Source organism: Thunnus albacares, chromosome 16, assembly GCF_914725855.1.
Source record: "Thunnus albacares chromosome 16, fThuAlb1.1, whole genome shotgun sequence".
NCBI lineage: Eukaryota > Metazoa > Chordata > Actinopteri > Scombriformes > Scombridae > Thunnus > Thunnus albacares.
The window spans coordinates 25,393,493-25,415,812 of NC_058121.1; the positions used below are offsets into that span (position 1 = coordinate 25,393,493).

General features: G+C 36.0%; 1 protein-coding gene and 2 long non-coding RNA genes across 3 annotated transcripts; all 3 read right to left on the bottom strand.

The window, feature by feature from the left end:
• Positions 1-5,567: 5,567 nt before the first annotated feature.
• On the bottom strand, positions 5,568-7,130 carry LOC122965659. Its single transcript, XM_044329813.1, has 4 exons — positions 7,046-7,130; positions 6,557-6,886; positions 6,139-6,414; positions 5,568-5,584 (listed from the first exon to the last, which is right to left on the bottom strand). Exons 1-4 carry the CDS (start codon positions 7,107-7,109, stop codon positions 5,568-5,570), a joined length of 687 nt encoding a protein of 228 aa, XP_044185748.1. The 5' UTR covers positions 7,110-7,130.
• Positions 7,131-16,842: 9,712 nt separating this feature from the next.
• Positions 16,843-17,904, bottom strand: LOC122999609. The gene is made up of 3 exons (XR_006407783.1): positions 17,814-17,904; positions 17,688-17,716; positions 16,843-16,886 (listed from the first exon to the last, which is right to left on the bottom strand). It is a non-coding gene; the product is annotated as an uncharacterized LOC122999609 (long non-coding RNA).
• Positions 17,905-21,328: 3,424 nt separating this feature from the next.
• LOC122999694 lies at positions 21,329-21,809 on the bottom strand. Its single transcript, XR_006407803.1, has 3 exons — positions 21,724-21,809; positions 21,599-21,627; positions 21,329-21,424 (listed from the first exon to the last, which is right to left on the bottom strand). It is a non-coding gene; the product is annotated as an uncharacterized LOC122999694 (long non-coding RNA).
• Positions 21,810-22,320: the final 511 nt, after the last annotated feature.

Genomic DNA, 22,320 nt, shown 5'->3' on the forward strand with positions numbered 1-22,320 from the left:
AAATTAAAAGCTTTTAAATGACTACATAACGGGAGACTTTTATTGTGAATAATTTACAGGAAGTGAAACGTGTTCCTCACTGAATTAGTGGAGCTTCATTAGTGGTGCTAAACACCAACATATGGAGATATTTGGAGATATTTGTTCAGCGGATCAGTTAGACATAACCCAGGGAAGAATAGTAAAAGCAGAAACAGTCACAGTGAGATGTTTTATGAAGATCTGCAGACAACCAGCACACCTCCAACAAGTAAACTACTTATTTTACTTTGCTGTGCTGTGTAATGGACTCATAGCTTGGTGTAACTACTCCTGGAGCAGAACAGCGAATTTGCATGCTGTGCATGTAGCAGATGTCCATATAAATAAATCCGTCATGAAACTGCCGTCAGCTCGGGCTGAAAGTAGAAAAAAACCTTGGAAACTTAGCGTTCAGAGCAGTCTGAAGTCACTGCTTTTTGTGCACAGGGATTACTGCTACATATGTTTACCTCGTTGTTTGACACATCGGCCACTTTTAACATGAACATCCAATATTGTGACATTATATATATGTCTGAAAATAAGGAAAACATAATATGTCTCCTCTAAACAGACATTGTCACAGTTAGCTTTCTGACTTTGCTGCAAGAACCAGCCCAAAATTTAGGCTTGCAAGAACAGACAGGCCACACTTCATCAAGGTAAAAGACAAAGAGACACTCATTTCAGTTGTGTTGAAAACAACTCAATCACTCCAAGATAATGAACAAGCTGTATTTAGCTACACAGAGTGCACTGCTCTAAGACATGGTTAACCCAATGACAGTTAAAAGTTCCTTACAGAGTAACTACAGCCAGGATAATAATCCTGCTTGAGCTGCCATCTAGTGGTTGCTCCTGTAGAAATTCTGTCCCTTTGCAGTACCGCACTTTACATGATACTATTGTGCATTTATATGTCATAGTAGGTGAAAAGAGTCTTTCATACTCTAGTGATTGACTCTCTGATGCAGCTGGGAGATATGTAATTCAGTTTAGTTTTCAGTTTAGTAAGTTTATCGACACTTATATCAGCAATAGCAATGATCAGCAGTGCAGCAGTTTTCCATGAAAGTCCTAAATTAACAAGTTTTAAAACATATGGAATAATCAGCAAGTATTATATCTGCATCATTACTATTCTTCAGAATAAGATAAAAAAAATGCTGACAGCTCACTACTATCAAACATCTGCCTCCCCTTATAACCCAAACAATCAATGACAAACTGAATATCAGACTACAACAACTACAAGGCACAAATATATTGTAACAACATGGAGAACGCACAAGCTGGATTTATTAGAGGCAGAGCTGATGTTTCATGTTCATTATCAAAATGTGACTTCAGGTGTGACCAAAACTGATAAAACATTTGAACCTTTAAAGGTCACAAAGGTCAAAGCAGACATGTTTTTATATTTTTCTCCAACCTACAAATTATGTCAAGGCCACAAACTTTTGCATCACCACACTTGTTCACTATTGTAGAGTATTTGTATTTATATTCTTGAAATGTTTGCATGTTTTGAATTAGTCGGAGCATGTAGAGATCGATCAGAAGAGGCCCGAGAATTGACCCCTGAGGAACACCACATCATTTTTGTGTCTGCTCAGATTTGTAGTTACCAGATGACTGAACATATTCTCTATCTTACAAAAGGGATTTATATTTATGTCTGTGCAAGAAAGCTTATTTAGGAAAAGGTACCATAAACATAAAATTCTTACAACAGCAATGTACAGTATGAGGGGAGGCAGCTTAAAGGATAGGTTCACATTTTTTCAGGTCTGTCTTTAAACAACAGTCAGGTGCTCACATATATTGGAACAGGTTTTGCTAGCCTCTAACATGCTTCCAGTGTCAGAGATGGGAACAAACTCCTCATTCTGTAAAAAATGTATTCTTAAATTAATCTGAAGTTAATATGAGGCTTCAGCAGTCTCAGTTTTTCAAATCAAGTGGGAATCTCCCAAAGTTTCCGTCTTTGTGTTATCATCCGTCATCTGCAGCTCAGCAAGGAAACATAGAGAAATACTGGCCAGTAGTATAATATCAGTTATAATAAAGAGAAGACAGTTACTGACTCTATTAGAGCTCCCAGCTCAGTTAAGTCTATTCTACACAATTTAAAAGATGTCAAATTTTTTCAAACTCAAATTCACTTTATTGGTGTGCATGTCACAACAACAATATCGCCAAAGCATCAAGAGTCAAGGAAACAAAATAGCATTAACATAACATTAACATATATTAATTACATATAGTATATCTATATATCTATGTGTTGATATATAGATATATGTCACACAATCCAAAATGAAAATGACTTTTTCTGTACAACTAATGACAGAACAAAGAACTCCTGCACACTGTCTTCTGTAGTTGCAATTAGAGGAGATTTATTTAGAAAAACGTTTCTGTACACAGACTGTTCATCAGGTTATATCACAAGACAAAAGGAGAGACCATCTTAAAAAGGTTGGTTGACCCACATGGACCAATCAGGTCACACATCAGAATGACATCACTCATTTAATCAATCATCATACAAAATCACATCATTGCTCTCTATGCCGAAGGTATAAATGGACAAAGAAATGGGAAATGCACATTATACATAGCTTAAAATGCACACAGTCACGACAAAGAAAACCTACTATTCAAAAGATAAACATACACAGTATTTTCAATTTTTAATTAAAATCTGCTTAGAGCTTGAAAAAGCTGTCTCCTAGAATCTGTCCCTGGACAAGAAAGGTGAAGAGACAAAATTAGACAAAAAAATAATAGCAATATTATATTCATATATATATATATATATATATATATATAATATAAGTCATGATCACCCCTCTACACAGTAAGTTGACTTTTTCAATGCCACAAAACTTTAAGTTGAAATGTCATGTTTTGCATCATTGAAATGTACAGCTACAGGATAATCTCTATCATTCCTACGTTTAGCACTTTTATGTTCACTTATACGTTGTTTCAGCTTTCTGGTGGTTTTGCCTACATACACTAGACCACATGGACAATGTAGCATGTACACAACATGTGTGGAAGCATAATTACTGACACTTTTTATTCGTGTGAGGACGACAAAAACTGTTACTTTTTTAAGTATTATTGCAGTGTGCACAGCTACCACAACAGTAGTAACCATCTGGTTGGGAGCATAAAAGCTTCTGTTGTGTAGGTTGCGTAGACTTGTGATGTGCAAAATCAGCATGGACCAGTAGGTCTCTCAAGTTTTCCCCCCATTTGTACACAAAAAGTGGCAGATCTTTAAAAAATCGGGGCTAGTTCAGGGTCCAATTTTAAAATATGCCAGTGTTTTCTAAAAACTGATTTTATGGCATGTGAGTGGGGAGAATAGGAGGTAATACAAGTTACAACAGTTGCCAGCAGGGTTTTCTCAATGCCGTTTCATAAACCTTATTCATCCATTCAGTAGGATACCCACGCTGGACAAATCATCAGCTTGTTTCATAAAATCTTCAGTAGTATTGCATATTCTTCAGAGTCTAAAATATTGACTTTTGGGAAGACCTCTCTTGAGTGAGGTGGGATGAAAACTGCTTACTAACAAAAGAGTATTCTTGTGTGTTTCCTTACGCTATAAGGTAGTGGATACTGTGCCCTTGTTTTTTATGACCCACATATCCAAAAAAATGAACCTTTTCTGCACTGTAATCCATTGTCAATTTCAAGTTGCTATTAAAGATATTCAATAAGGTGAAAAAATTCATGCAATTTATTATTTCTCTTAAAAAACCAACAAACAGATTGGCATAATTAGGCAAACAAATAGACCCCATGCTCATCCCAGACACTTGTAAATACAAATCTCCATTAAAGTAAAAATAATTGTTCTTCATGACAAGAGTAGCTAAATCAATGATGAACTAATTAGGCAGAATGACGTATTGTCCCAGTTCTAAAGATGAATGTGTAAAGCTTCCAAAATATCGTCATGTTATACCGTACTGTGCAAAAGTTTTAGGCCCTAAAAGTAAAGTGAGAATGCTTACAAAAATATTGCTATAAATTGTTTTAATTTATCAATTAACTTCTTACAAAGTTGAGCAAACAGCAGAAACTTAAATGAAATCAATATTTGTTGTGAGCAGCTTTGCCTTTGAAACAGCAATAGTTCTCCTCGGTTCACTTTAACACAGTTTTTCATAGTAACTTGCAGGAAGGTTGTTGTAACCATCCTGGAGAAAGAATGTTCTTCTGTGGATTTATTATTTAAGCCCTCTCAGGTGCTTCTTCATGTAATCCCAGGTTGACTCCATGATGTTGAAATCAGGGCTCTGTGGGGGCCAAACCATACCATCTGTTGCAGGACTCATCATTCTTCTTGTTGCTGAAAATAGTTCTTTATGACTCTAGCTGTATGCTTGGGGTCATTGTTATGTCATGAATAAATTTGGGACCGATCAGACACCTCCCTGATGGTATTGCATGATGGATAAAAATCTAAACATCTAGGGTGCCTAAAACTTTTGCACAGTACTGTACATTCGTGTAAAGGCTGGCAATATCCAACATCACTAAGAGAGTATCATCAGATAAGTCAGTAAGACATGAAATGTTGTTAATATAATCAGTGGAATGTCTAATATATGCTGGTAAAGTGACAACATATGGCTTAATAAAGAAATCAATAAACTCTGACAGAGAGGCCAATAATGAATTAGTCTGAGCTACTAAATAATGATAAAACTGAAACAAACAAACATGTAAAAAGCAATAAGTAAGAATTAAACATTTTTTTAAAAGATGAAGAGTTTGACAAGTGCTGTAGTTTAAAAAAATGATCTTTTTTGTCTAAACTACTCTGTAAAATCTGATGAAATTTTATTTAACTGCGGTGGACTCTGGTGAGTTGATGTTGGTGTGAAAGTTGTTGATCAGTGGAGTCTGACAGAAGCAGAAGGTTCTCCAATGTTTTCATAGTCCACCGTACCTTCATCTTCATCTTCATCATTATGCACCTGTGAAAAACAACACAACACACCTGAGATTCTGAGATAAAATAGAACAAATAAACAACCTTTGTTTCAGACTAATACAGTCAACACTGTTTATTCTTATTGTATTTACAGAATCACAGTAAATAGTGAACTACCACAAACATAAACATTTGAATATTCAGTTTTAAAACTCACAGCATTGTCATCCATCTGTGTTTTGTTCCCTGAAAACACAAAAACAGAGTCGAATTTAGCTTCATCAGTAAAAATCCAGGATCATCAAAACTTCTTGATGATAAAAGTTCTGTGAATGTTCTCACCTTTAGATTCTGTCCATACGTTGACTGACACAACAGTTATTGAGAGAGCTGCTAAACCCACAGACACGATGAGGAACCTCAACAAAACTGCAAAGTCTAAAATATTAAAAACATTTGTCACTGTTTAAACTCCTGCAGTTAAAAGATGAGAGAAATACAGTATATACAGCACTTGTGCCTTTTACAACATGAAAAATGTTGCATTTATCACTGCTTCATTACAATATTAATACAATATAGTTCAATATTTGAACTGAACTGTGAACAGTGAGAGAGAACAGTGAGCAACAACAAGGTTTGAGACTCAGACATGTGTGTGAACACACTGACTGAGATGAACTGAATAAGAGAATATCTCCACCCACAGCCAAGACTCAGTCTGACATTCATACTTTACACTCAGAGATACAAGTTGTTAAATCACTACCTTGTTGTCTTGTTGATTTCATTGTTGATGTTGATGTTGTTGTTAATAATTTTGTTGTTGTTGTTGATTTTATTGGTGTTGATTTTGTTGTCGCAGCTCTTTTAGTGTCCTCACCTGAACATATGAGAAAAGAACAAGAGACAGAGAGATGAACTGGAACAAAAGAACATTGTTTGTGTGTTGTATTTTCATGCAGATGCTGTTGCGTTTGGCTCTAATTATTTGCTTTTCTCCTTTATTACTATTGTTGATGTTTTGGGTTTTGTTTCTTTTCTTGCATCCTCAGCTGGACAAATCTCAAATACTGACAAACAGTGGTGAGAAAATACCACATAATTATCATCTACACGCAAAAAAAAGAAACTAAATGAGGCAGATTTCTCACCTGAAGACTGAGGGCTGAAGGCAAACAGCTGCACTTTTCCAGTGTTAATATCTGTCACGTTACACTTGAATAACTCAGAATACTTTGACGTCTCAGCAAGATGGGAAGTTGTAAACGTCACATTGTCAAAGCAAGAAGACTGTGACTCCTTCATGTGCTGAATGTTCACATCCGAAACATTACCCTCATACACCCACTTCACTGTCTGTTCACACTGTTCATATGTCGACACAGAGCAATTTAACATCACCTCATCAGTGTCCTTATGTTCAGTCACTGGTGAAGATGGAGATATTGTGAGAGAAAGACAACAAGAGTAAAATGAACTTCATCACTGTAATCATAATTATTGTAATGTTTCAGTATATTGTTCTAACAAGACAGTATGAGCTGAAAACATTATGATGTAAATACTCACTGGTAACAACAGACAGATCAACCTGAGAGTCTTGACCATGTTGTTGTCCTGATTTGAACTGTCTGCAGGTGTAATGACCAACATCCTCAACTGTGACCTTCTTTATAACCAGAGAACAGTTCGCTGTAACACTCAGTCTGTCTGATTTAGCTTTGACATTTTCACCAATCTGCCCAAGTTTAATCAGCTCTACCCTTGCTGTCCTTGAATGACTGAAGAGCCAGGTAGTACTGTCACATTTATCCTGATCAGTCATCACATTTTCACAAGACAAAGTGACTTCATCTCCATCTCTGACAGTGATGTCGAGGGAAGTTTGTCCAGTTACTGCTGTTGAGAATTTGAGAAAGAAATGTGATAAATGAACTGAAATAAGAATATGACTGTAGTGTGAATGTTAAAAACAAACAGCATATTTGACTGTCTCAGTAAAATGAAACTTATTCAATAAAGTACAATAAGGTAATAATGCAGATTTTTGTATCTTACCTGTAAACTGAAGCCCCAGTATCAGAAATAAAGACATTTTAATCCATCTGAGTTCAACCATCATGCTTCTCTGTCTTTCTCTCTGTCTTCTTCTCTCGCTCTTAACTCTCAAAATGTCCTTATAAATGGTTCATACAGAGAAATACACTGCCTACTTCCTGTCATGAGTGACATGTCTCCTCCTCATTGTGGCTTCAGTCTATTTTTTCTCACTTGCAAGTTATCAACTTCTTGTAGGCGGAGCGTATTAGCTTCTCTTCTCTTTAAATTTGAATGTTTTTGCATTTTACGAGCAAGCTGGCGCTCACATCTGCAGTATCTTATATAATCTTATAAATTTTATAATGTCTTATATATAGTCAAGAGTAAATACATAAATGATTAGATATTGTAGAGGACTGAACTTCTCCACTCACCACCAATACCACAATGCACTTCCTGTATTTCAAAGTTTATACTCATGAACTCACCATGTGATGCTTTTCAAATGTAAAAACATGATTTTCTCATATCCTGTGCACAGGACCAGTATTTGCAGTCAACGACAAACGATTTCCTTCAAAAAATTATCCAACATTTTCTGTGGCGCCCCATATACCACATAACTGCAATGTCGATAAGTAAAAAGTAGTATAAAGGATGTTTTCAAACAGAATTAGGATTCTGTCGTGACAGGATTCATGTTGATGTTTGACAGCACACATGAACAGACAGGTGAAGAGTCAAACTTTGACTCTTGATGCTCAACATGGTGCAACTTGGTGATACTGCAGCAGCTGAGAAAGAACAGAAAAGATGATGTTTTAGTGGTCTGAGACCTGTTAGTCCCTCATTGTACCTTTGAGGTCAGTTTTTTCTGAGAACTGAACAGGAAGTGTTTTGGTGAGAATGTGGGTACAACAGCAGCAGAGCTCTGGAGGTTTTAGCCTCTAATGATGACGTGATAAACACCACAACCACAAGAGGCTCACAGTAACAGACAGGCCAAACTTTATCAAGGCACCAGACAAAGAGACTGCTTTCATCACTGAAAATCACCACTGAGACCCCAGCAGTACGTTTCTGATGATAACTGGTGTGCTTGCTGGTCTGTGCTTGTCCCAGAAGTGTGTATGTAAATCAGTCATCACTAATAACCTACTTAGTGGTTACTTATTTTGTATCCAGTCTCTGGAGAGTAGTTTTCAAGGCAGACGCCACTGAGCATGTGCAGGAACGTGGTTTTGTTGACTGAGCTTCACTAGCTTGTCATGCTACATATCACAACCACATTCTCACACATGCTCAGTGACCTTACACACAAAACAACAGCAACAAGAAGAGTGTGTGATGTATGTGTGTGTATTTGTCTTTATCTTTCACTCTATAATAATACATCAAACACAAATGTTAATTTCTAAAATAGTCTGAAAGAAGCATGAAACATAAATGGAAATTTAACTGTAAAACTGTACAATAGATCTACAACCCTTTTAGATTTATTACATTTTCTACTCATTTAGATGTTTAATATTTGACTCTCAAGGGTGACACCATTTATTCAGTCCAAGTAAGGGATGTCACATGATCACAAAAAAACAACCAGAAGAAATATAATAGCAGTGAAAATTAAGATTTTAACTTTCACTCAACACTAGTACAACAATCACTGAGCTCAATAAAGTGCCTGATAGTGAGTTCATTAAGGATATCTTAACTTACTACATCCCTTTCTGGACAAAAAGTCCAGAACAACAGTCCAACAGTTTTTTTGTCTTTCCCTTCATGTGTCAAGCACACTCAGTTCTGCTTAAATGTAATGATATGAACCCTGTGGTCTGTTATTTGTTGGGTTAGTTGATGGTAGCGTAGAGGTTACTGGGATCAGTGGAGGCTCCAGCAGAAGAGGAGGAAGCTTTCACAGTGCTGTGGGTCACTGCATCACCTTCATCATCACCATCACCACCAACCTGGGAAACAAAAGGGAAACAGCATCACACATAAATTACACATAATGACATGAAAAAGCATAACAACATAACTCAACAGGAGCTGAGAGATCTGAAAGTCATCATTTTGCTTCTATTTAATAACTAAAATAAAATAAATATTCTTTTCTTTTCTCCTTCCTGACAAAACTTTTTCCTTCATTCAGCAACAACACCAGTGTAACCAAACACTCAGCTTACCCGGGCTTTACTGTTGGTCTTCTTGGTGAAGCTGATGGAGACGTAGGAAACACCATCTTCAGGATCAGCCTACACAGTGAAGACAACATGATGGCTGCTCAGTAACATGTGGATTTATACTGACTCTCTCTTCTAATCTTATTTTATTCTCTCTCAAAGAAGGAAATCAGGCTAAAAGTCATCATGTCATAATTTGCAGAACAAATACGTACAAAATCAGGTATATACTGTTATAATGTCAGACGTCTATGTTTAACATAATTAAAGTTCCAGAACATGAGGTGAACGTATGCAGAAATATTCCCTGAAAGACAAAAGTCAGCCTGTAATGAATGCTCCATTTGCAGAGTTACTTCTACTTCCCCATCAAACTGACATCACATCATTCACACATTTACACAAACAACCGTTCATTCCGTAGTCTTTCAGATATTTCAGATCAGATTTCAGCTCAAACATGTACAGATGCATTTTAAAAGTTGACATTTCAACTAAAGAACAAGAAAAGATGTGAAATCTTTTATACTTCTTTTATCAAAGAATACTTTGACGTCTCAGCAAGATGGGAAGTTGTAAACGTCACAGTGACAACGCAAGAAGACTGTGACTCCTTTATGTGATGAGTGTTCACATCCCAATCATTACCCTCATACACCCACTTCACTGTCTGTCTACACTGTTCATATGTCGACACAGAGCAGTTTAATGTCACCTTATCAGTGTCCTTATGTTCAGTCATGTTTTGTCTCCAGTCTCCAGAGAGTAGTTCTCAAGGCAGACGTCACTGAGCATGTGCAGGAACGCGGTTTCGTTGACAGAGCTTCACTTGCTTGTCCAACCACAACCACATTCTCGCACATGCTCAGTGGCCTTACACACAAAACAACAGCAACAAGAAGAGTGTGTGATGTATGTGTATGTGCTTAAATCTTTAACTCTAAAATAATGCACCAAACTAAAAATGTTAATTTTTACTAGATCTACAACCTCTTTAGATTTACAAACAGTTTTAAGTCATTCAGCTCTTTAAAATATGAATCTCAAGGGTGACATCATTTATTCAATCCAAGTAAGGGATGTCACATGATCACATCCCACCTCTACTCAGTTTGCCTTCTGACAGTTATGTTGAGGGTCTCAGGCTTTGACAAATGAAGGGAGATACAAAATGACAGTTACTGAAAAATAACTTTTTATGTACAACTAATGACAGAACAAACTGTACTCCTGCACACTGTCTTCTGTAGTTGCAATTAGAGGAGATTTATTTAGAAAAACGTTTCTGTACACAGACCTTCATCAGGTTATATCACAGGACAAAAGGAGAAACCATCTTGAATATGTTGGTTGACCCACATGGACCAATCAGGTCACACAACAGAATGACATCACTCATTTAATCAATCATCATACAAAATCACATCATGGCTCTCTATGTCGAAGGTATAAATGGACAAAGAAATACAAAATGCACATTATACATAGTTTAAAATGCACACAGTCACGACAAAGAAAAGCTACCATTCAAAAGATAAACATACACAATATTTTCAATTTCTAATTCAAATCTGGTTGGAGCTTAAAAAAACTGTAACCTAGAATCTGTCCCTGGACAAGAAAGGTGAAGAGACAAAAAAAAATAATATTATATATATATATATATATATATATATAATATTATATAATATAAGTCATGATCTCCCCTCTACACAGTAGGCTGACTTCTTCAATGCCACAAAAACGTTAAGTTGAAATGTCATGTTTTGCATCATTGAACTGCACAGCTACAGGATAATCTCTGTCATTCCTACGTTTAGCACTTTTATGTTCACTTATACGTTGTTTCAGCTTTCTGGTGGTTTTGCCTACATACACTAGACCACATGGACAATGCAGCATGTACACAACATGTGTGGAAGCATAATTACTGACACTTTTTATTCGTGTGAGGACGACAAAAACTGTTAGTTTTATAAGTATTATTGCAGTGTGCACAGCTACCACAACGGTAGTAACCATCTGGTTGGGAGCATAAAAGCTTCTGTTGTGTAGGTTGCGTAGACTTGTGATGTGCAAAATCAGCATAGACCAGTAGGTCTCTCAAGTTTTCCCCCCATTTGTACACAAAAAGTGGCAGATCTTTAAGAAATCGGGGCTAGTTCAGGGTTCGATTTTAAAATATGCCAGTGTTTTCTAAAAACTGATTTTATGGCATGTGAGTGGGGAGAATAGGAGGTAATACAAGTTACAGAAAATCTCTTTTCTCTTTTTCTCACTTTTTCTCAACAGTTGCCAGCAGGGTTTTCTCAATGCCGTTTCATAAATCTTATTAATCCATTCAGTAGGATACCCACGCTGGACAAATCATCAGCTTGTTTCATAAAATCTTCGGTAGTATTGCATATTCTTCAGAGTCTAAAATATTGACTTTTGGAACGACCTCTCTTGAGTGAGGTGGGATGAAAACTGCTTGCTAACAAAAGAGTATTCTTGTCTGTTTCCTTACGCTATAAGGTAGTGGATACTGTGCACTTGTTTTTTATGACCCACATATCCAAAAATGAACCTTTTCTGCACTGTAAGTAACGTGAAAAAATTAATGCAATTCATGATTTCTCTTAAAAAACCAACAAACAGATTGGCATAATTAGGCAAACAAATAGACCCCATGCTCATCCCAGACACTTGTAAATACAAATCTCCATTAAAGTAAAAATAATTGTTCTTCATGACAAGAGTAGCTAAATCAATGATTAACTAATTAGGCAGAACGACGTATTTTCCCAGTTCTAAAGATAAAAGTGTAAAGCCTCCAAAATACCGTCGTGTGATATATTTGTGTAAAGGCTGGCAATATCCAACATCACTAAGAGAGTATCATCAGATAAGTCAGTAAGACATGAAATGTTGTTAATATAATCAGTGGAATGTCTAATATATGCTGGTAAAGTGACAACATATGGCTTAATAAAGAAATCAATAAACTCTGACAGAGAGGCCAATAATGAATTAGTCTGAGCTACTAAATAATGATAAAACTGAAACAAACAAGCATGTAAAAAGCAATAAGTAAGAATTAAACATTTTTTTAAAAGATGAAAAGTTTGACAAGTGCTGTAGTTTAAAAAAGAATCACTCACCTAAACCCATCACAACACAAAATGATCTTTTTTGTCTAAACTACTCTGTAAAATCTGATGAAATGTTATTTAACTGCGGTGGACTCTGGTGAGTTGATGTTGGTGTGAAAGTTGTTGATCAGTGGAGTCTGACAGAAGCAGAAGGTTCTCCAACGTTTTCATAGTTCACCGTACCTTCATCTTCATCTTCATCATTATGCACCTGTGAAAAACAACACAACATACCTGAGATAAAATAGAACAAATTAACAACCTTTGTTTCAGACTAATACTGTCAACACTGTTTATTCTTATTCTCTTTACATAATCACAGTAAATAGTGAACTACCACAAACATAAACATTTGAATATTCAGTTTTAAAACTCAGAGCATTGTCATCCATCTGTGTTTTGTTCCCTGAAAACACAAAAACAGAGTCGAGTTTAGCTTCATTAGTAGAAATCCACGATCATCAAAACTTCTTGTTTATAAAAGTTCTGTGAATGTTCTCACCTTTAGATTCTGGTCCATATGTTGACTGACACAACAGTTATTGAGAGAGCTGCTAAACCCACAGACACGATGATGAACCTCAACCGAACTGCAAAGTCTAAAACATTAAACATATTTTTCACTGTTTAAACTCCTGCAGTTAAAAGATGAGAGAAATACAGTATATACAGCACTTGTGCTTTTTTTTAACCGGAAATATGTTGCATTTATCACTGCTTCATTACAATATTAGTACAATATAGTTCAATATTTGAACTGATCTGTGAACTCTGGTGCTAAGTGTATGTTGTTACAGGAAGCATCAAAAATACAAATCTACTTATGACATTTAGAAATATTTCTCTTCTATCTTTTTTGTACTTTAAATGTCAAAGACTGAGAGACAGAAAGAGAGAGAACAGTGAACAACAACAAGGTTTGAGACTCAGACATGTGTGTGAACACACTGACTGAGATGAACTGAATAAGAGAATATCTCCACCCACAGCCAAGACTCAGTCTGACATTCATACTTTACACTCAGAGATACAAGTTGTTAAATCACTACCTTGTTGTCTTGTTGGAGGATCAGTTGTTGTAGGTGCTGTTTGGTTCATCGTTGCCTTTGTGCTTTTTCCCATTGTTGCTGTTGTTAATTTCATTGTTGGTGTTGATTTTGTTGTCGCAGCTCTTTTAGTGTCCTCACCTGAACATATGAGAAAAGAACAAGAGACAGACAGAGAGATGAACTGGAACAAAAGAACATTGTTTGTGTGTTGTATTTTCATGCAGATGCTGTTGCGTTTGGCTCAAATTGTTTCCTTTTCTCCTATTATTGGTGTTGATGTTTTGGGTTTTGTTTATTTTCTTACATCCTCAGCTGGACAAATTAAATCTCAAAAAACCAACAAACTGTGGTGAAAAGATACCACATAATTATCATCTACACACAAAAAAGAGAAACTAAATGAGGCAGATTTCTCACCTGAAGACTGAGGGCTGAAGGCAAACAGCTGCACTTTTCCAGTGTTTTTATCTGTCACGTTACACTTGAATAACTCAGAATACTTTGACGTCTCAGCAAGATGGGAAGTTGTAAACGTCACAGTGGCAAAGCAAGAAGACTGTGACTCCTTCATGTGCTGAGTGTTAACATCCCAATAATTACCCTCATACACCCACTTCACTGTCTGTCTACACTGTCCATATGTCGACACAGAGCAGTTTAACGTCACCTTATCATTGTCCTTATGTTCAGTCACTGGTGAAGATGGAGATATTGTGAGAGAAAGACAACAAGAGTAAAATTAACTTCATCACCGTGATCATAATTATTGTAATGTTTCAGTATATTGTTCTAACAAGACAGTTTGAGCTGAAAACATTATGATGTAAATACTCACTGGTAACAACAGACAGATAAACCCGAGAGTCTTGATATCGTTGTTGTCCTGATTTGAACTGTCTGCAGGTGTAACGACCAACATCCTCAACTGTGACCTTCTTTATAACCAGAGAACAGTTCACTGTAAAACTCAGTCTGTCTGATTTAGCTTTGGCTCTTTCACCAATCTGCCCGAATTCAATCAGCTCGACTGCTGCTGTGCTTCTTGAACCACTGAAGGTCCAGATAGTACTGTTACATTTATCCTGATCATTCATCACATTTTCACAAGACAAAGTGACTTCATCTCCATCTCTGACAGTGATGTCGAGGGAAGTTTGTCCAGTTACTGCTGTTGAGAATTTGAGAGAGAAATGTGATAAATGAACTGAAATAAGAATATGACTGTAGTGTGAATGTTAAAAACAAACAGCATATTTGACTGTCTCAGTAAAATGAAAGTTATTCAATAAAGTATCGTTGGTAATAATGCAGATTTTTATATCTTACCTGTAAACTGAAGCCACAGTATCAGAAATAAAGACATTTTAATCCATCTGAGTTCAACCATCGTGCTTCTCTGTCTTTCTCTCTGACTTCTTCTCTCGCTCTTAGCTCTCAAAATGTCCTTATTAGTGCTTCATACAGAGAAATACACTGTCTACTTCCTGTCATGAGTGACGTGTCTCCTCCTCATTGTGGCTTTAGTCTATTTTTCTCACTTGCAAGTTATCAACTTCCTGTAGACGGAGCGTATTAGCTTCTCTTCTCTTTAAATTTGAATGTTTTTGCATTTTAGGAGCAAACTGGCGTTCACATCTGCAATATCTCATATAATCTTATAAATTTTATAATGTCTTATATATAGTCAAGAGTAAATACATAAAGGATTAGATATTGTAGAAGACTGAACTTCTCCACTCACCACCAATACCACAATGCACTTCCTGTATTTCAAAGATCATACTAATGAACACACCATGTGATGCTTTTCAAATGTAAAAACATTGTTTTCTCACATCCTGTGCACAGGACCAGTATTTGCATTCAAAGACAAATGATTTCCCTTTAATAATTAGCCAACAGCACCCCAATAGTGGTTAAGAACATACCACATAACTGCAATGTCGATAAGTAAAAAGTAGTATAAAGGATGTTTTCAAACAGAATTAGGATTCTGTCATGACAGGATTCATGTTGATGTTTGACAGCCAGATGAACAGACAGGTGAAGAGTCAAACTTTGACTCTTGATGCTCAACATGGTGCAACATGGTGATACTGCAGCAGCTCGGAAAGAACAGAAAAGATGATGTTTTAGTGGTCTGAGACCTGTTAGTCCCTCTTTGTATCTTTGAAGAATGTTACTGAGAACTGAACAGGAAGTGTTTTGGTGAGAATGTGACAGCAGGAGAGCTCTGGAGGTTTTAGCCTCTAATGATGACGTGATAAACACCTCAACCACACGAGGCTCACAGTAACAGACAGGCCAAACTTTATCAAGGCACCAGACAAAGAGACTACTTTCATCTCTGAAAATCATCACTGAGACCCCAGCAGTATGTTTCTGATGATAACTGGTGTGCTTGCTGGTCTGTGCTTGTCCCAGAAGTGTGTATGTAAATCAGTCATCACTAATAACCTACTTAGTGGTTACTTATTTTGTCTCCAGTCTCCAGAGAGTAGTTTTCAAGGCAGACGCCACTGAGCATGTGCAGGAACATGGTTTTGTTGACTGAGCTTCACTAGCTTGTCATGCTACATATCATAACCACATTCTCACACATGCTCAGTGGCCTTACACACAAAACAACAGCAACAAGAAGAGTGTGTGATGTATGTGTGTGTATTTGTCTTTATCTTTCACTCTATAATAATACATCAAACACAAATGTTAATTTCTAAAATAGTCTGAAAGAAGCATGAAACATAAATGGAATTTCAACTGTAACACTGTACAATAGATCTACAACCCTTTTAGATTTATTACATTTTCTACTCATTTAGATGTTTAATATTTGACTCTCAAGGGTGACACCATTTATTCAGTCCAAGTAAGGGATGTCACATGATCACATCTCTGCTCAATTTGCCTTTTGACAATTTTGTACCACAACAAAGCAAACTGAACAGAGACATACATTATAACACTCATTAAACAACATTAGATAAATGCTTAAAGAGAAAAATAAACAATCAGAAGAAATATAATAGCAGTGAAAATTAAGATTTTAACTTTCACTCAACACTAGTACAACCATCACTGAGCTCAATAAAGTGCCTGATAGTGAGTTCATTAAGGATATCTGAACTTACTACATCCCTTTCTGGACAACAAGTCCAGAACAACAGTCCAACAGTGAATCATTATTATACTGAAAAAACCTAAAATGCTTTTTTTTTTTTGTCTTTCCCTTCATATGTCAAGCACAGTCAGTTCTGCTTAAATGTAATGATATGAACACTGTGGTCTGTTATTTGTTGGGTTTGTTGATGGTAGCGTAGTTTAATAACTAAAATAAAATAAATATTCTTTTCTTTTCTCCTTCTTGACAAAACTTTTTCCTTCATTCAGCAACAACACCAGTGTAACCAAACACTCAGCTTACCCGGGCTTTACTGTTGGTCTTCTAGGTGAAGCTGATGGAGACGTAGGAAACACCATCTTCAGGATCAGCCTACACAGTGAAGACAACATGATGGCTGCTCAGTAACATGTGGATTTATACTGACTCTCTCTTCTAATCTTATTTTATTCTCTCTCAAAGAAGGAAATCAGGCTAAAAGTCATCATGTCATAATTTGCGGAACAAATACGTACAAAATCAAGTATATACTGTTATAATGTCAGATGTCTATGTTAAACATAGTCAAAGTTCCAAAACATGAGGTGAACGTATGCAGAAATATTCCCTGAAAGTCAAAAGTCAGCCTGTAATGAATGCTCCATTTGCAGAGTTACTTCTACTTCCCCATCAAACTGACGTCACATCATTCACATATTCACACAAACAGCCGTCCGTTCCGTAGTCTTTCTGATATTTTGGATCAGATTTAAGCTCAAACATGTACAGATGTATCTGAAAAGTTGACATTTAAAGTAAAGAACAAGAAAAAGATGTGAAATCTGACCACTACTGTTTGTTTACATAGTCTGTGGAGCCAGACAAAGCTTCCTGAAGCTGACCAATCAGAACAGAGTGGGCTCATCAGGAGGCGGGTCTTAAAGAGACAGGAGCTAAAACGGCCTGTTTCAGACAGAGGCTGAACTGAGGGGCTGCATAAAGGAGCAGTAGAAGATAAATAAGGACTTTTTAACTGTAAATCATGCAAAGATATTCCAGTAGAGCCCCAGAATATAAATATAGACCTGGAAATGTACATGATATGTCTCCTTTAAAACAACATACCATAAACAGTGTTTTTCTCTGAAAAGTCATAACTGTATAAACATTTAATAATTCAGTTTGTGAACTCACAATGTTTTCATCCATCTGTGTTTTCTTCCCTGAAAAGACAAAAGAATCGAATTTAGCTTCCACAGTGAAAATCCAGGTTTATCAAAATGTCTTGTTTATGAAAGTTTCATCTGTCAGTGTTCTCACCTTTAGTTTTCTTCCATCTGATGATCACCAAAACAATTATTAAGAGTGATGCTAAACCCACAGCCACAATGATGAACTTTGCCCAATCTGGAAAATCTGAAAATATGAAAAACATTTTGACTGCATAGTTCAGTTCTGTTCAAAATCCTGATCAAAAGAGAGAGAGAGAGATACAAGTTATTAAGTCTCTACCTGATTGTTTTGTTGGTGTTGATTTTGTTGTTGCAGCTCTTTTACTGTCCTCACCTGAACATATGAAAAAAGAACAAGAGACAGAGAGATGAACTGGAACAAAAGAACATTGTTTGTGTGTTGTATTTTCATGCAGATGCTGTTACGTTTGCTTCAAATTATTTGCTTTTTTCCTTTATTCCTATTGGTGTTGATGTTTTGGGTTTAGTTTCTTTTCTTGCATCCTCAGCTGGACAAATTAAATCTCAAATACTAACAAACTGTGGTGAAAAAATACCACATAATTATCATCTACACACAAAAAAGAGAAACTAAATGAGGCAGATTTCTCACCTGAAGACTGAGGGCTGAAGGCAAACAGCTGCACTTTTCAAGTGTAAATATGTGTCACGCTACACTTGAATAACTCAGAATACTTTGACGTCTCAGCAAGATGGGAAGTTGTAAACGTCACATTGTCAAAGCAAGAAGACTGTGACTCCTTCATGTGCTGAGTGTTAACATCCAAATAATTACCCTCATACACCCACTTCACTGTCTGTCTACACTGTTCATATGTCGACACAGAGCAGTTTAACATCACTTTATCAGTGTCCTTATGTTCAGTCATGTTTTGTCTCCAGTCTCCAGAGAGTAGTTCTCAAGGCAGACGTCACTGAGCATGTGCAGGAACGCGGTTTCGTTGACAGAGCTTCACTTGCTTGTCCAACCACAACCACATTCTCGCACATGCTCAGTGGCCTTACACACAAAACAACAGCAACAAGAAGAGTGTGTGATGTATGTGTATTTGCTTTAATCTTTAACTCTAAAATAATGCACCAAACTAAAAATGTTAATTTTTACTAGATCTACAACCTCTTTAGATTTACAAACAGTTTTAAGTCATTCAGCTCTTTAAAATATGAATCTCAAGGGTGACATCATTTATTCAATCCAAGTAAGGGATGTCACATGATCACATCCCACCTCTACTCAGTTTGCCTTCTGACAGTTATGTTGAGGGTCTCAGGCTGTGACAAATGAAGGGAAATACACAAGGTTGCACTGAAAAAATCAATCAATTATATTTATTTTTAATATATATATATATATATATATATATATATATATATATATATATATATACACACACATACATATGTCACTTTCAGCAAACATGTTAAAAACAATCCAAAATGACAATTACTGAAAAATAACTTTTTCTGTACAACTAATGACAGAACAAAGAACTCCTGCACACTGTCTTCTGTACTTGCAATTAGAGGAGATTTATTTAGAAAAACGTCTCTGTACACAGACCTTCATCAGGTTATATCACAAGACAAAAGGAGAGACCATCTTAAAAAGGTTGGTTGACCCGTGTGGACCAATCAGGTCACACAACAGAATGACATCACTCATTTAATCAATCATCATACAAAATCACATCATGGCTCTCTATATCGAAGGTATAAATAGACAAAGAAATACAAAATGCACATTATACATAGTTTAAAATGCACACAGTCACGACAAAGAAAACCTATCATTCAAAAGATAAACATACACAGTATTTTCAATTTCTAATTCAAATCTGGTTGGAGCTTGAAAAAACTGTCACCTAGAATCTGTCCCTGGACAAGAAAGGTGAAGAGACAAAAAAATAATATTTTATATATATATATATATATATGTATGTATATATATATATATATATATAATATTATTATTTTATAAATAATATAATATAATATAAGTCATGTTCTCCCCTCTACACAGTAGGCTGACTTCTTCAATGCCACAAAAACGTTAAGTTGAAATGTCATGTTTTGCATCATTGAACTGTACAAATACAGGATAATATCTGTCATTCCTACATATAGCACTTTTATGTTCACTTATACATTGTTTCAGCTTTCTGGTGGTTTTGCCTACATACACTAGACCACATGGACAATGTAGCATGTACACAACGTGTGTGGAAGCATAATTACTGACACTTTTTATTCGTGTGAGGACGACAAAAACTGCTAGTTTTGTAAGTATTATTGCAGTGTGCACAGCTACCACAACAGTAGTAACCATCTGGTAGGGAACATAATAGCTTCTGTTGTGTAGGTTGCGTAGACTTGTGATGTGCAACATCAGCATGGACCAGTACGTCTCTCAAGTTTTCCCCCCATTTGTACACAAAAAGTGGCAGATCTTTAAAAGATTGGGGATAGTTCAGGGTTCGATTTTAAAGTATGCCAGTGTTTTCTAAAAACTGATTTTATGGCATGTGAGTGGGGAGAATAGGAGGTAATACAAGTTACAACACATCTCTTTTCTCTTTTTTTCACTTTTTCTCAACAGTTGCCAGCAGGGTTTTCTCAATGCCGTTTCATAAACCTTATTATCCATTCAGTAGGATACCCACGCTGGACAAATCATCAGCTTGTTTCATAAAATCTTCGGTAGTATTGCATATTCTTCAGAGTCTAAAATATTGACTTTTGGAACAACCTCTCTTGAGTGAGGTGGGATGATATCTGCTTGCTAACAAAAGAGTATTCTTGTCTGTTTCCTTACGCTATAAGGTAGTGGATACGGTGCCCTTGTTTTTTATGACCCACATATCCAAAAAAATGAACCTTTTCTGCACCGTAATCCATTGTCAATTTCAAGTTGCTATTAAAGATATTCAGTCAGGTGAAAAAATTCAAGCGATTCATGATTTCTCTTAAAAAAACCAACACACAGATTGGCATAATTAGGCAAACAAATAGACCCCATGCTCATCCCAGACACTTGTAAATACAAATCTCCATTAAAGTAAAAATAATTATTCTTCATGACAAGAGTAGCTAAATCAATGATAAACTAATTAGGCAGAACAACGTATTGTCCCAGTTCTGAAGATGAATGTGTAAAGCCTCCAAAATACCATCATATGTAAAGGCTGACAATATCCAACATCACTAAGAGAGTATCGTCAGATAAGTCAGTAAGACATGAAATGTTGTCAATAAAGTCAGTGGAATGTCTAATATATGCTGGTAAAGTGACAACATATGGCTTAATAAAGAAATCAATAAACTCTGACAGAGAGGCCAATAATGAATTAGTCTGAGCTACTAAATAATGATAAAACTGAAACAAACAAACATGTAAAAAGCAATAAGTAAGAATTAAACATTTTTTTTAAAAGATGAAAAGTTTGACAAGTGCTGTAGTTTAAAAAAGAATCACTCACCTAAACCCAACACAACACAAAATGATCTTTTTTGTCTAAACTACTCTGTAAAATCTGATGAAATGTTATTTAACTGCGGTGGACTCTGGTGAGTTGATGTTGCTGTGAAAGTTGTTGATCAGTGGAGTCTGACAGAAGCAGAAGGTTCTCCAACGTTTTCATAGTTCACCGTACCTTCATCTTCATCTTCATCATTATGCACCTGTGAAAAACAACACAACACACCTGAGATTCTGAGATAAAATAGAACAAATAAACAACTTTTGTTTCAGACTAACACTGTCAACACTGTTTATTCTTATTCTCTGTACAGAATCACAGTAAATAGTGAACTACCACAAACATAAACATTTGAATATTCAGTTTTAAAACTCACAGCATTGTCATCCATCTGTGTTTTGTTCCCTGAAAACACAAAAACAGAGTCGAGTTTAGCTTCATTAGTAGAAATCCACGATCATCAAAACTTCTTGTTTATAAAAGTTCTGTGAATGTTCTCACCTTTAGTTCTGGTCCATATGTTGACTGACACAACAGTTATTGAGAGAGCTGCTAAACCCACAGACACGATGATGAACCTCAACAAAACTGCAAAGTCTAAAACATTAAACATATTTTTCACTGTTTAAACTCCTGCAGTTAAAAGATGAGAGAAATACAGTATATACAGCACTTGTGCTTTTTTTTTAACCGGAAATATGTTGCATTAATCGCTGCTTCATTACAATATTAGTACAATATAGTTCAATATTTGAACTGATCTGTGAACTCTGGTGCTAAGTGTATGTTGTTACAGGAAGCATCAAAAATACAAATCTACAAATGACATTTAGAAATATTTCTCTTCTATCTGTTTTGTACTTTAAACATCAAAGGCTGAGAGACAGAAAGAGAGAGAACAGTGAGCAACAACAAGGTTTGAGACTCAGACATGTGTGTGAACACACTGACTGAGATTAACTGAATAAGAGAATATCTCCACCCACAGCCAAGACTCAGTCTGACATTCATACTTTACACTCAGAGATACAAGTTGTTAAATCACTACCTTGTTGTCTTGTTGATTTTATTGTTGTTGTTGATTTCCTTGTTGCAGCT

Excerpts from the sequence above, each read along its gene's own strand:
- LOC122965659 (XM_044329813.1), bottom strand. The coding sequence starts at position 7,109 with ATGATGGTTGAACTCAGATGGATTAAAATGTCTTTATTTCTGATACTG. Across the intron at positions 6,887-7,045 it reads ACTGGGGCTTCAGTTTACAG|CAGTAACTGGACAAACTTCC; the intron begins GTAAGATACAAA and ends AATTCTCAACAG. Across the intron at positions 6,415-6,556 it reads TGATCTGTCTGTTGTTACCA|TGACTGAACATAAGGACACT; the intron begins GTGAGTATTTAC and ends CATCTTCACCAG.